Raw genomic sequence first — 11,456 nt, 5'->3', positions numbered from 1 at the left:
CCCAAAGATAGATAATGGGGTCATAGCTCCTCCTAATAAGATAGATAATGGGGTCATGGCTTCCCCGTAAGGTAGATAGTGGGGTTGTCTTCTCCGACGAGGTTGGACGTGAAGGGGGAAGGAAGGAAGAAGGTGATTGACGCGAAACAAAAAAAAATTAGGTACATGAGAAATAGCAAAACTGAAGAATATTAAGAAAACCAACAAGAAGAAAATCCATGCACATTGCTCTGTTCCTTTGGGAATTTAAATACAATCATCGCATACGTTGGGACAGCTTGGCCCACCGCCTTCAGCAAGGCCTCATTACCTCCAAGCAAGGAAAATTAAGGAAACAAACAAGAAGAAAACCCATGCACATTGCTCCCAGTTCTTGCCTTGTAGGCTTGTACCCATTAATAAACATGCATGACATGTGACAAAGGATAATTCGGAAGACCTATCTAGCAAAGCACGACGTGCCAAACTCCCTCTTTTCACAAGGGCGTGAGGGTTATCCTCTTGAGGAGGCAGAAGTAGGCGAGGAGGCGGTACGCGACGGCCATGGCGAGCAGGATCCAGACCTCGCGCATGCCGCCATCGAGGTCGACGGTGTCGAACGACGGCGACGACTGCAGCCGCTGGCACCCGGTCCGGCTCCCGCAGTTGTAGGTGAGGTGGCCGTGGTACTGCGCCTTGAGCAGCAGGTTGAAGCCGTAGTGCATGAAGGAGACGTACCTCAGCCACCGTATGAACTTGGGTATGTGCTGCACGTAGTACCCTCCAGTGAGCAGGAACAGCATCAGCACCAGCGACGCCATCACCCCCGCCCTCTTCACGCTCAGGATCGCCGCCCCCAGCAGCTCCCCCGTCCCCTGATGATCACAGATCGAGCTATCATCGCCGTTCGCCGTCGATGTCACCGTCGGCATGCACAAGAAGAAGAAGAAGAAGAAGAGGTTACGCACCTGGCTGGTGAAGACGATGAGGAGGGTGGCGAGGAGGGTGAGGCAGAAGCAGGGGACGGTGCGGCGGAGGTCGGCCATGAAGTAGAGGATGGCCATGAAGAGGACCGGGTAGACGACGTGCGGCACGGCGTCGCAGAGGGTGCTGCTGGCGTAGTAGGCGCTGAGGCGGTACATGTCGGCCTTGCGCTCCTTGACCAGGTACAGCTTCTCGAAGGGGAAGACGTAGACGGAGCCGAAGAGCGACGACGAGGTCCAGAAGATGCAGATGTAGAAGATGAGCCCGACCTGGTCCCTCAGCTGCGCCTCGTTGCCCGTCTGCGACTTCCACCACAGGAGGCCGAGCAGGAGCGCCACGCCCACGGCCTGCGCCAGCCGCATCTTGTCCAGGTAGTCGGCGGCGCGCTCCCGGAACGTGCGACGCGACAGCACCACGAACTGCTGGAACCAGTTGATGCTCCGGTCCTTGCGCATCCGGATGGCCAGCCTCAGCTGCTCCCCGGGCCTCCTCGCCAGCTGCTTCGCCTGGTCCTCCTCGGCGCCGCCGGCGTGGTCCCTGTACTTGGCCTGGAGGTACGCGACGACGCGGGACCTGAACTCCTGCGGCGCCGGCGAGCCGTCCCGGAGCAGCCCCGGGACGCTGATGTCCTCGAGGTTGCCCGTGGCCAGGTCCAGCAGGAACTCGGCCGGGTTCATGGGGATCTCCGGCGTGAACCCCAGCGAGGAGAAGTGGTGCATGCAGTCCCTGGCCTTGCCGTGGTAGATGGCGTGGCCCTCGGAGATGAGCAGCAGCTTGTCGAACATGTGGAACATCCGGCTGGACGGCTGGTGGATGGTGGTGATGATGGTCCGCCGCGTCGACTTGGCCAGCCGCTGCAGGATGACGATGAGCTTGCTGGCCGACGTGGAGTCCAGCCCCGACGTGGGCTCGTCCAGAAGCAGCAGCGACGGGTCCACCAGGATCTCGTACCCGATGCTCGTCCGCTTCCTCTCGCCGCCCGACACCCCGCGCACGAACGCGCCGCCGATCTTGGTGTGCCGGCACCTCTCCAGGTTCAGCTCCGCGATGATGGCGTCCACCCGGTCGCGCTTCTGCTGCTTGGACATGCGCGCCGGCAGCCTCAGGAAGGCGGCGAACACCAGCGTCTCCTCCACCGTCAGCTGAGGGAACAGCACGTCGTCCTGCGTCACAAATCCCATCCTGCATTTCGCGACGAACAAAAACAACAGAGTTTGATCAATCAACCAATTGATCTTCTCAATCTTTTTCACTCAATCTTCTCGATCTTCTCCATTGTTGTACAAGGAATCGCAAGAATTCAGTCTCTGATGCTCGACAGCTCTCGTGTGTTTTTACCTCCGCTTGAGGCAGGGGCTGTAGGGGGTGTCGTTGTAGGTGATCTGACCCTTGACGGCGCCTCCCAGCCTGCCTCCCAGTATCTTGAGCAGGGTGGTCTTGCCGCTGCCGGACGGGCCCATCAGCGCCAGAATCTCGCCGGGGTCGACGCTGCCGCCTATGCCCTTGAGGATATGTTTGCAGCTGCTGCGGCCATTGTCCTCCCTCATGTGGGATGAGAAGGCCACCTTTGCAGCCGTCAGGGGGTTTTTGGGACTCAGCTTCACCTTGTACTCCACATTCTCAAACTGCATTTTCCATCCATCATGAGCAGAGCTCTGTTACATGTCATAACAGAAATTGTGCAGAGTGAAAATGTTTCTTCTACTGCTGCTTGGTGGTAATTAGCTAGCAACCTGTTAATTATCCCAGCAGGAACCATAGATTACCAAAACAGCAACAAATTTTTTGACTAGAGATCATGATCATTAACTGGAATACTAGCCATTCTAGGGAGAAAACGTCCAAAATAGTTTGATCTGTGATGTAAACTCTGTCCCACAAATACTGATAGTGAACACCGAAAGAAAACAGAGACTGACTGATAAGACACCTTGAGGAATATAGGAAGAGGGCCGTCTTTGGTCGGCCATAGATGATCCTCCTCCACGCCGGCGTCGCCATCGTCGGGGAGGGGCTCCACGATGGAGGGCTCCACCCTCTCCTCGCTGCTAATCTCCATGGATGGGAGTTAGGTTCAGAGAGAGAAAGCCAAGCACACGGCCGCTCTCTTCTTTTTATCAACCTAGTAGAAATCTCATGACAGGAGTGAGCAACTACCAGCAACCAAGAGCGTGCCTACTTTGTTACCGGGTATTTTTACCCTTGTTTGGTGACCCACAATCTTTCCAAGGGCGCACCGTCTCTGGTTCGTTTGGGAGAACCTTCCACTCTAGAAGCCTAGAGGATAACTGATGATAATTACATTATTAAGACTGCCACACTTTAAGATTCCAACCAGATCCTTTCATTTAAGAAATGATTACATTTCCGCTCTGTGAGCTACTGGATTCCAGAGTGGCTGTGAAACAAAGAACAATAGTCAATGTACAGAGAGTTTGGAATGAACAGAGTTTTCGTAGAAACAAAGGCTTTGAATGAACAGAGTTTTCGCAGAAACAAAGAACAATAGTCAATGTACATCTCACATGAAAATTGAGGTGGTAAAATAAAGGATCACACCGAAGGATCACACGGGAAGGTCACTCCAGTTTGCTCTATGTGAGATACACCAGCCTAGAGCTCTAGTGGAAACTGGAAGACCACGAAAATCAGTTCCTAGACGAAAACAGCCCGTGCTCAAGATGCATTTCCTCTAATAATGCCATCAACCCCGATCCTCATTCACGGAGGAACTGCCATGGCGTAGGGCCAGCCAATCTTTAGGTCATCCATCTTTCCTAGCTTGTCTCCAAATAGTAGGAACTCATGGAGTACGAGCAGAGGGGCCGGCCAATCTTCACTGCTAGGTCATCCATCCTTCCTGGCTTGTCTCCCCTGAACCCTCATGTTTGCTCCTTGTATCAACCAAGAGCGCAAAACATGGAAATCTTAGCCTGGACAGGGATTCGTCTGTTAACTGAGCTTGCGAAGTACAACAGCAGAACTGTACACATCTACTACTTCGTTACCATAGGCTGATCATTTATGACCTGCGCATACAGAAGCAAGAGATGAAAAGAGATAGGGCTTCTTTCCTTGCCATTAGTTGTTACAAAATTAGCATATACTATTGCATGGAACATTTTACAAACAACTGAATGCAGATCATTATAAATACACAAACTGGAATTGTTTCAACTAGTGATTAAATATCTCAGACCCAGTATAAATCCACTACTAAGCTAAATGGAGTTCTGCACCTTAACAACGATCTAGCCACAGTGTCTTTATAATGTGCAGGCACGATATAACAAAACAGAAAACACAGTATGTAGAAACAAATATCCTCCAAAATAATACTTATAGCATCCATATGTGATACTCTTTGTGCAAGAAACTATAAAGGCTTCCTCCAAATATTTACAGTTCATTGAAACATTTTCCTATTTGACAACTAACGACATTTGACTTCCTCCACCAGCTCGGAGTACCAATAGATGTACACTAGGCTCTAAAAAAAGAGGTTAGTGGAGCATGTCATGGACCATAAGTGAGCTTACCAGCACACCTGATGTCTGAATAGACCTATTTGTGTTTTCTGTTTTATCAACTGATGTGCATACTTTCCCATGATTTCTCCAACCTATTCCCTAAGTTGCAGGTGCGTATTGCAATCATAGATTATGATATACACATACCTGATGTTAACATGCAAACAAGTTCATAGATTATGATATACAAATACCTGATGTCAAAGTAAATCCAACCCAGTTCATCAATGTCCCTTCTTTCATACATAGATCCAAACTGTTTTGAAGCAATAGCCTGGCTTTGATTTTCCTCCAAGCAACTTGAGAGCCAAAAATCCGCAATTTTTAACATTATATTTTCGCCTAGAAATATACTTGCATGTCTAGGTCTAAGTGAACAATACAACTCTTGCGAAGATAATGTAAACCTCACAAATTCCTTGATCATTCCATAGCACTTTATCAATATGGATTATGCATAAGCAAAGCATTCATCTGCCTTCGCAACTTTTTGTTTAACTTTTCCATCTTTCTTTCTAAGTCAAACACAATATCCAATGACTGTATTTCTTTAAACTTCTCAAGTCATAGATATGCATGTTGGACAATGCCAAATGCCAAATAATTTCTTTTAAAATAGCGCTATGAAATAATCAAGGGAATTTGTGAAGGTTTACAATATATTCACAGAGATCGATATCCTTCACTTAGACCTAAAACCTGCAAATATATTGCTAGACGAAAACATGGTGCCAAAAATTACGGATTTTGGTCTGTCAAGATGCTTTGAAGAAAAGCAAAGTCAAGCCAGCTATCACTTCAAAACCATCCGGATCTATGAAAGCTGGTAAAGCTTTAATACATGAGTCCACGCTACAAGCTCATCTTCTCCTGGTACTGTAAGAACAAAATAAAGTGTTAGGTATGAGAGTTACTACACCAACTCCTAGTTACTCAGGACATAAACAGCAGAACTACAACTACAGACTCATATGCTCACATGAAAATATATGTAGGCTTTTCCTAAACAAATTTGGTAGGTACACTTTTTACTAGGATAACGCGGACAAATATTGTCAACGACAGACGCACACAGATGGGGCATCACAACTTGTAAATCCCACCGTACTTTTGCTACTCGATCTACCGATGCACTTGAAAACTAGTGACCTGAGATCTACAACAGTGGGAGCTAACAGCATCGTGAACATGACTAATAAGCAGCACAGCAGCTTCTAAGTCAAGAAGCTACAAACGACCATGAGCTAACAAGCTAGTACACAACTAAACAGCACCAGCAGGAGCACCCAGCATAGTTCATCTGGAGAAATATTTGCTAGGGTAAGAAGAAGATGGTGATTACCTTGGGGGAGGGGGGAGCGCTGCTGCCCGGCGGCTTCAGATCTCGTCAGGAGAGGATAGGGTTGAATGAGAGGAGATGCAGGGATTATATAGCACAACCACGGGTTATTTTAATGGGCCACTAGCCGGCTCGGTTGTTGTTGGGTTGGGCTGATGCAGGGAAAATGAAAACCCTAATTTTGTTGGGCTACCAGCCCATACGGACGTACATGCCCGCGGCGGGCCGAAAGTAGCGGAGCTTTTCTTCTCCACCGCGCAACTCCAAGATCCTTATCACGATAAGCAGCAGAACGACCTGAACTTTTTTGATACTCCATGACTACGCTCTCTGTGCCAGAAAAAAGAAAAGGACGAATATGCGGTGATGAGGGGCGAAGGAGGAGAGGCCAATAATGCCAATTTTCTTGATATGTGATTTATAGTATGATTCATAAGTAATTTGGACCGGTGATATCATCTTTTGTGCAACATACTGATGCAATAGACATGATGTTTTGTACCCAAAATATAAGTCTTTTTAGAGATTTTAACAAGGGACTACATACGAAGCAAAATGAGTGATTCTATACTCTAAAATATGTCTATATACATCCTTATGTTGTAGTCCATTTGAACGGAGGGAGTATATGTGTGGACGGAGAGGTTAAGGAATGATCAAGTTGAAATGTTTTTTGTAAGACTAATTGATTTGACGAGGAGCTCCAAATTAAATAAATTGAAGATCGTCAGGCCATGAAATCATGTGCTGGCCACTTTTTTATCACTAAGTGAGCAATTTCAAAAGTTACCCTGTTGCTATCCATTTTTGCTTTAACAACTTCGGCTTGGTCGTCGATGCTTGACTAATCGATGTTAAGCCATGAAGGACGGACTTACAACCGCACTCAATACCGGGCGTATTGATCCATTCGAAGAGCGGATGGACCCCTCTAAACTTGCTAGCACTTCTGCCTCCTCCGCACTAGACACGTAGCGCCAATTGCTTCACATCCTTCACATGAAACTTGTTGTCACACAACATCATGTTTAAAAACACGCACAATATTTAAAGGAGGTTGGAAATGAGGACTATGATGCACACGAATCTCTAGCACAGTACTCGCAAAAAAAAATCTAACACATTGAGCATTAAGTTTTTTTTTTTTTTTGAAAAGGCGGTTGGAACTTCGGACCTATGCATCATTTTTTAAACATCGCCTCATGTATTAATTAAATAACAAGTTATTACAATTGTTCGTTACAGCATACGCCTACTATCATAAGAAGACCATCAGAAGACCAGCAACCATACTATCAAGGCCTCATTTGAAGCCCTTTGGTAGGAATTCTATAGGATAGGAATTTTGTAGAAATTTTGTAGGAACTCTATAGGATAGGATTTGTAAAGGAAAAATTCCTTTGAAGCCCTTTGGTTTATATGAATGGATTCCTAGAAAGCGACTTAATGGTGGACGGGGGCATTGGCTCCTTTCTTTGAAATGATTCAAAAATCATATTTCCAAGTTTCAAAAAAATCCGAAAAAAAAACTGTGGAAACTTAAACATTTCGTGATGGATCTGTGAATTTTCATTCAAATATATTTTGATTTGCAAGCGGCACAAAAAAACAAAATCCTGACCCCATAATAAGGGTATATTGTTATGAAATTTTGTTTTTTTGTCTACGCCACGTATAAAAGTATATTATCATGAAAATTCTCTTGTATGTGTTATTCGTGTATTTGTGTGTGTATAATTTTTTTTCAAATTTTCTTGCACTGTGGAAAAATGTTATTTTATAAAAGGAGCCGATTCACCCGTCCACCGTTAGGCATTTCCGCGGATTCATATTCCTATGTAGGATAGGAATCAATCCTTCACATTTTGGAAGAAAAAAACATTAGCCTAGACTCAATGAAAAAATTCATATTCTATGCATCAAATGGCATCTCTTTCTCCATAGGAATTGAGATGCATGTCATCTCACTTCTTATGATTTTTTTATTCCTATACAATTTATATCCTATGAACCAAAAGAGGCCCAAAACTAAATTTTGCCATTTATTTATTGTGGACATCAAAAAAGCCTTGAGAAGCACTTCCTTCTTCACATCAACCAACAAGGACCTGTCAAGATTATCATCTGCAATGAAGGAAGCCGCAAAAGCATTTCGCAAAAAAGAGAAAAAAAAAGGAAGCCACAAAAGCACAGTGAGGCCTATGCATCGTTGAGCAGTAAGCAGGACGTTGGAAAAGCATTTTTGTGGTTATCACCGCACACACAAGATTTTACACCTCATTGAGCTAGCACCCTCCAACTACACTCCTCACAATGCCATTGTCATCACCCATGAGCAGTTTTCATGATTCACACTCAAACACCACGACAGGAGCACCAAGCCACCACCGACGAGCACCGCAACAGCTCCAAGGCAGCTCCACGTGCTCAGATGCTAAAAATGCTAAACCCCGTAATGATGGCACCAATTAGTTATCTAACCCCACATGATAAGATTCCTGCTCAGCCACCATACGGCAAGAAAGACTCCAAGACCGACGAGGTCGTGGCTCGTGAGCATCGATTCTAACGTGTGCACGCGGACCTACGATCAACGAGTCAACAGTGTGGAACACATGGAAAGGAGAGGATGATGGGGCGATGAATATATGTGTTGGCATATATTCACGCAGCCCTATTCTATCTCCGATAAAGCAAGCTGCGTCCACACGATCTACATATACTAGCATAGTATCTTCCGTAGTGGCGCACCACCCTAATAAGGTTGTAGCTATGATCCATGGAGCGGCAACTTTTGCACCTGACCTCCGCTGTCAACAAATGCAAAAAAAAAAAAATTTGGACACGAGCAGATTCTTTAATTTCTTGCGTGCTAGCTTTACGCAATTCAATACAATGGCGTTACCTGTTCGATTCCACGAGCTTCGCTTAGTTTGCCCAGCATGAGTTGCACGCGAGCCACCTAACCCGCAACTTTTCGGTTCTTATATACACTCACTCGATAATGTTGGACTTTGAGTTAGCATGTGGCATGTGGCATGGTTACATGCAAAGATGGGTTAGAGTAGTGGTGGTTGACAGCTTTGATCGTGTCTAAGTGGTTTCACGTGCTTTGGCGATGGGTATGGCAAGTGCTACGGAGTGTAACACATAAAATGTTTGAATTAGAAAGAAATTTTGTACGAATCTCCATGTAAGATCCCATCAATATAATATCGACCGAGACTTGATTAAGTCTTAGTCGACTGAGATTTAGCAACCTCATCTAGCGATTTGCGTGGGTCGTCGAACTCATTCGACCTATCTTCACTTCTTTTCAAACCACGGGTCGCTAGTATTCAATTGTCTGATCTTTAACAAAAAAAAATTATAAATGGCGAGTTCTAAAACTGTAGTCTGAATACTCTCGGGTTGTATTTAGGAGGTTGCATTAATTGACACTTCAGTGGACAACAACATCAGATGTTGTAGAACATGACTGCTATACGAAATTGCTCTACACACGATGTGCCCTGGCCGATCTGTGCACGACAAAACCATCAAGCGGCCGCTGCTCCTTTGTGGACCAGATTCCTACCGCTGGATTTGGTCGTCGTCTGCAAATCGTCCAAAAGTTGTCGTCCGCATAGCATTGCTCACTGCTATATGGCGAAGCAGCACGTCGCTTCAATGAGAGCAACAAAGCTCACAAACATTTATTTCAATCAAAATAGAGTTAAACCCAACTTGCTTTCATGACAATGTAAGATTTTCTTTCCCGGATACTTAAAGCAGTTTCCTGCTAAGCTGCCCAACTCGCTTCCTCCTTTCCCACCTCCTCTATTCTGTTGCTATAAGTTTGGAACCAAAAAGATGTTGTATATATTCACGCAGCCTAGCGCTTCCCCTGCCTAGCGCTCCCCCTCTCCGCGCCGGCGGCCACTCCGGCGTCGGCGTCCACCCCCCTCCCCACGCCGGCTGCCACTCCGGCATCGGCGTCCACCTCCATCTCTCCGCTGGCGACCCTTACGGTTTCGGTGGCTCCCCTCTTCGCTGCTCCCCATGGCGTCTGGATCTCGCAGCCCACATTCGGTCTCGTCGGCGCACCCGCGGGAGCGGCCAATCGTCTCCGGGCTGGGTCTCTCGGGGTCGCCGAGCTCGGCGCGCTCCTCTTCGGCTGATGGTGGCCAGGCCGTTGGCCCCGCACCGGCGCTAGCGGAGGGCTGGCGCCGGCCGGGCCCCTCCCGCAAGGCCATGTGGCGGCGCCAGCGTGCGCTCAGAAGGCAGTTCGGGTCTGGCGTAGGTGCCGGTCGGGATGCATCGCCGTCCTCCTCTGAGCGGCGTCTGATCCCGCCGGACATGTCACTACTAGAAAAACCCCTACTAATGGCGCACCTAATATGGCCATTAATGGCGCATCTGTGGTGCGCCATTAATAGCACGCCATTAGTAATTTTTACTAATGGCGCACCACCTGGTGCGCCATTAGTATCTGGTATACTAATGGCGCACCGCGGGTGCGCCATTTGTATAGGCCAGGGTGCGCCATTAGTATGCCTCCCAGGGGCCATGTATACCCAGGTGCTTTGGCATACTAATGGCGCACCACCACTGGATGCGCCATTAGTAACCGCGGCATACTAATGGCGCACTGCCCAGTGATGCGCCATTAGTATGCACTGTCATACTAATGGCGCCCTGTCATGTGATGCGCCATTAGTATGAATATTAGGTTTTTTTTATTTTTTATTTTCTGTTTTTTGCACAGGTTACAAAATGTATAATTGGACAAAATATAGACAGCACACATTAACAACAGATTCATCGAATACAATAGAAGATTAGTCTTTGAATACAATTCATCATATTAGTCTCCGAATACAATTCATCATATTAGCCTCTGAATTGAAAAGACCGAACAAAGATAGAACATTATATTACAAGTCTCGAGACCGCGAGTAGCGAGTTTGTCTTCACATTACAAGTCGATATCGATCATCTAAACTACCATCACATAGAAGAGAGCTGCGATCATCACGATGAGCATCATCACAATGAAACTCGTCTTCATCCGGTTCCTCCAACGCTCCCTCCCCTCTCCCGCTAGATAGCGGGCGTATCTAGATTCGGCCTCGGCCCTAGTGGTGTACCCTTTGTAACTGTTACCGCTGAATCGGTGAACCTGTCTCCGACACTCCTCCCAGTCATCGTAGACTCCGGGAACCTTACCCTTGTACACGACATACGTCGGCATCGCTATGCACTAGCCAAACGAAACGTTAGTACCAATTCACAGACAATACATAAGCAATATATAAGTATGCAACGGAACGATCGGAAGAGAAAAGCAAGACATTAATAGCATCGATTACATCTAAGTTGAACGACTCTCGAAACCAAAGAGACATACTACAAGTTCATTAAAGTTTAATTACAACATGAGCCAATCGATGTTTCAGAACTAGACACAGCATCACTGCTTTCGACTCGACTCAAGGGACCGGAGCGTGGATGAAGCCGCCGTCTATCGTGGGAGTCATGAAATAACGGTCATTGTCAGCCTGCATTTGTAGCATTGTGTCGATGTCACTGTTGGACAGTTGATTGTTGAGGTAGAACTGCCCCGAGGTACGAAGGACATCTTG

The 11,456-nt window shown here is 46.8% G+C and overlaps 1 protein-coding gene and 1 long non-coding RNA gene across 2 annotated transcripts; both read right to left on the bottom strand.

The window, feature by feature from the left end:
- Window positions 1-233: 233 nt before the first annotated feature.
- On the bottom strand, window positions 234-3,063 carry LOC119339372 (ABC transporter G family member 26-like). Its single transcript, XM_037611461.1, has 4 exons — window positions 2,894-3,063; window positions 2,302-2,588; window positions 948-2,145; window positions 234-854 (listed from the first exon to the last, which is right to left on the bottom strand). The coding sequence occupies exons 1-4, from the start codon at window positions 3,020-3,022 to the stop codon at window positions 477-479; spliced, it is 1,992 nt and encodes a 663-aa protein (XP_037467358.1). The 5' UTR covers window positions 3,023-3,063; the 3' UTR covers window positions 234-476.
- A 369-nt stretch (window positions 3,064-3,432) lies between these two features.
- LOC119337856 lies at window positions 3,433-5,901 on the bottom strand. The gene is made up of 2 exons (XR_005163652.1): window positions 5,836-5,901; window positions 3,433-5,369 (listed from the first exon to the last, which is right to left on the bottom strand). It is a non-coding gene; the product is annotated as an uncharacterized LOC119337856 (long non-coding RNA).
- Between the last annotated feature and the right edge of the window lie 5,555 nt (window positions 5,902-11,456).

This window comes from Triticum dicoccoides, chromosome 7B (assembly GCF_002162155.2).
Source record: "Triticum dicoccoides isolate Atlit2015 ecotype Zavitan chromosome 7B, WEW_v2.0, whole genome shotgun sequence".
Lineage (NCBI taxonomy): Eukaryota > Viridiplantae > Streptophyta > Magnoliopsida > Poales > Poaceae > Triticum > Triticum dicoccoides.
The sequence above is the reverse complement of the archived record's forward strand: the minus strand, read 5'-3'. Positions and strand labels throughout refer to the sequence as shown.

Bases quoted from the DNA above. Each gene is read 5' to 3' on its own strand.
- LOC119339372 (XM_037611461.1), bottom strand. From the start codon at position 3,022: ATGGAGATTAGCAGCGAGGAGAGGGTGGAGCCCTCCATCGTGGAGCCC. The intron at 2,146-2,301 runs GTAAAAACACAC...CGCGAAATGCAG, and splicing joins AGCCCCTGCCTCAAGCGGAG to GATGGGATTTGTGACGCAGG. The intron at 855-947 runs GTGCGTAACCTC...TGTGATCATCAG, and splicing joins TCATCGTCTTCACCAGCCAG to GGGACGGGGGAGCTGCTGGG.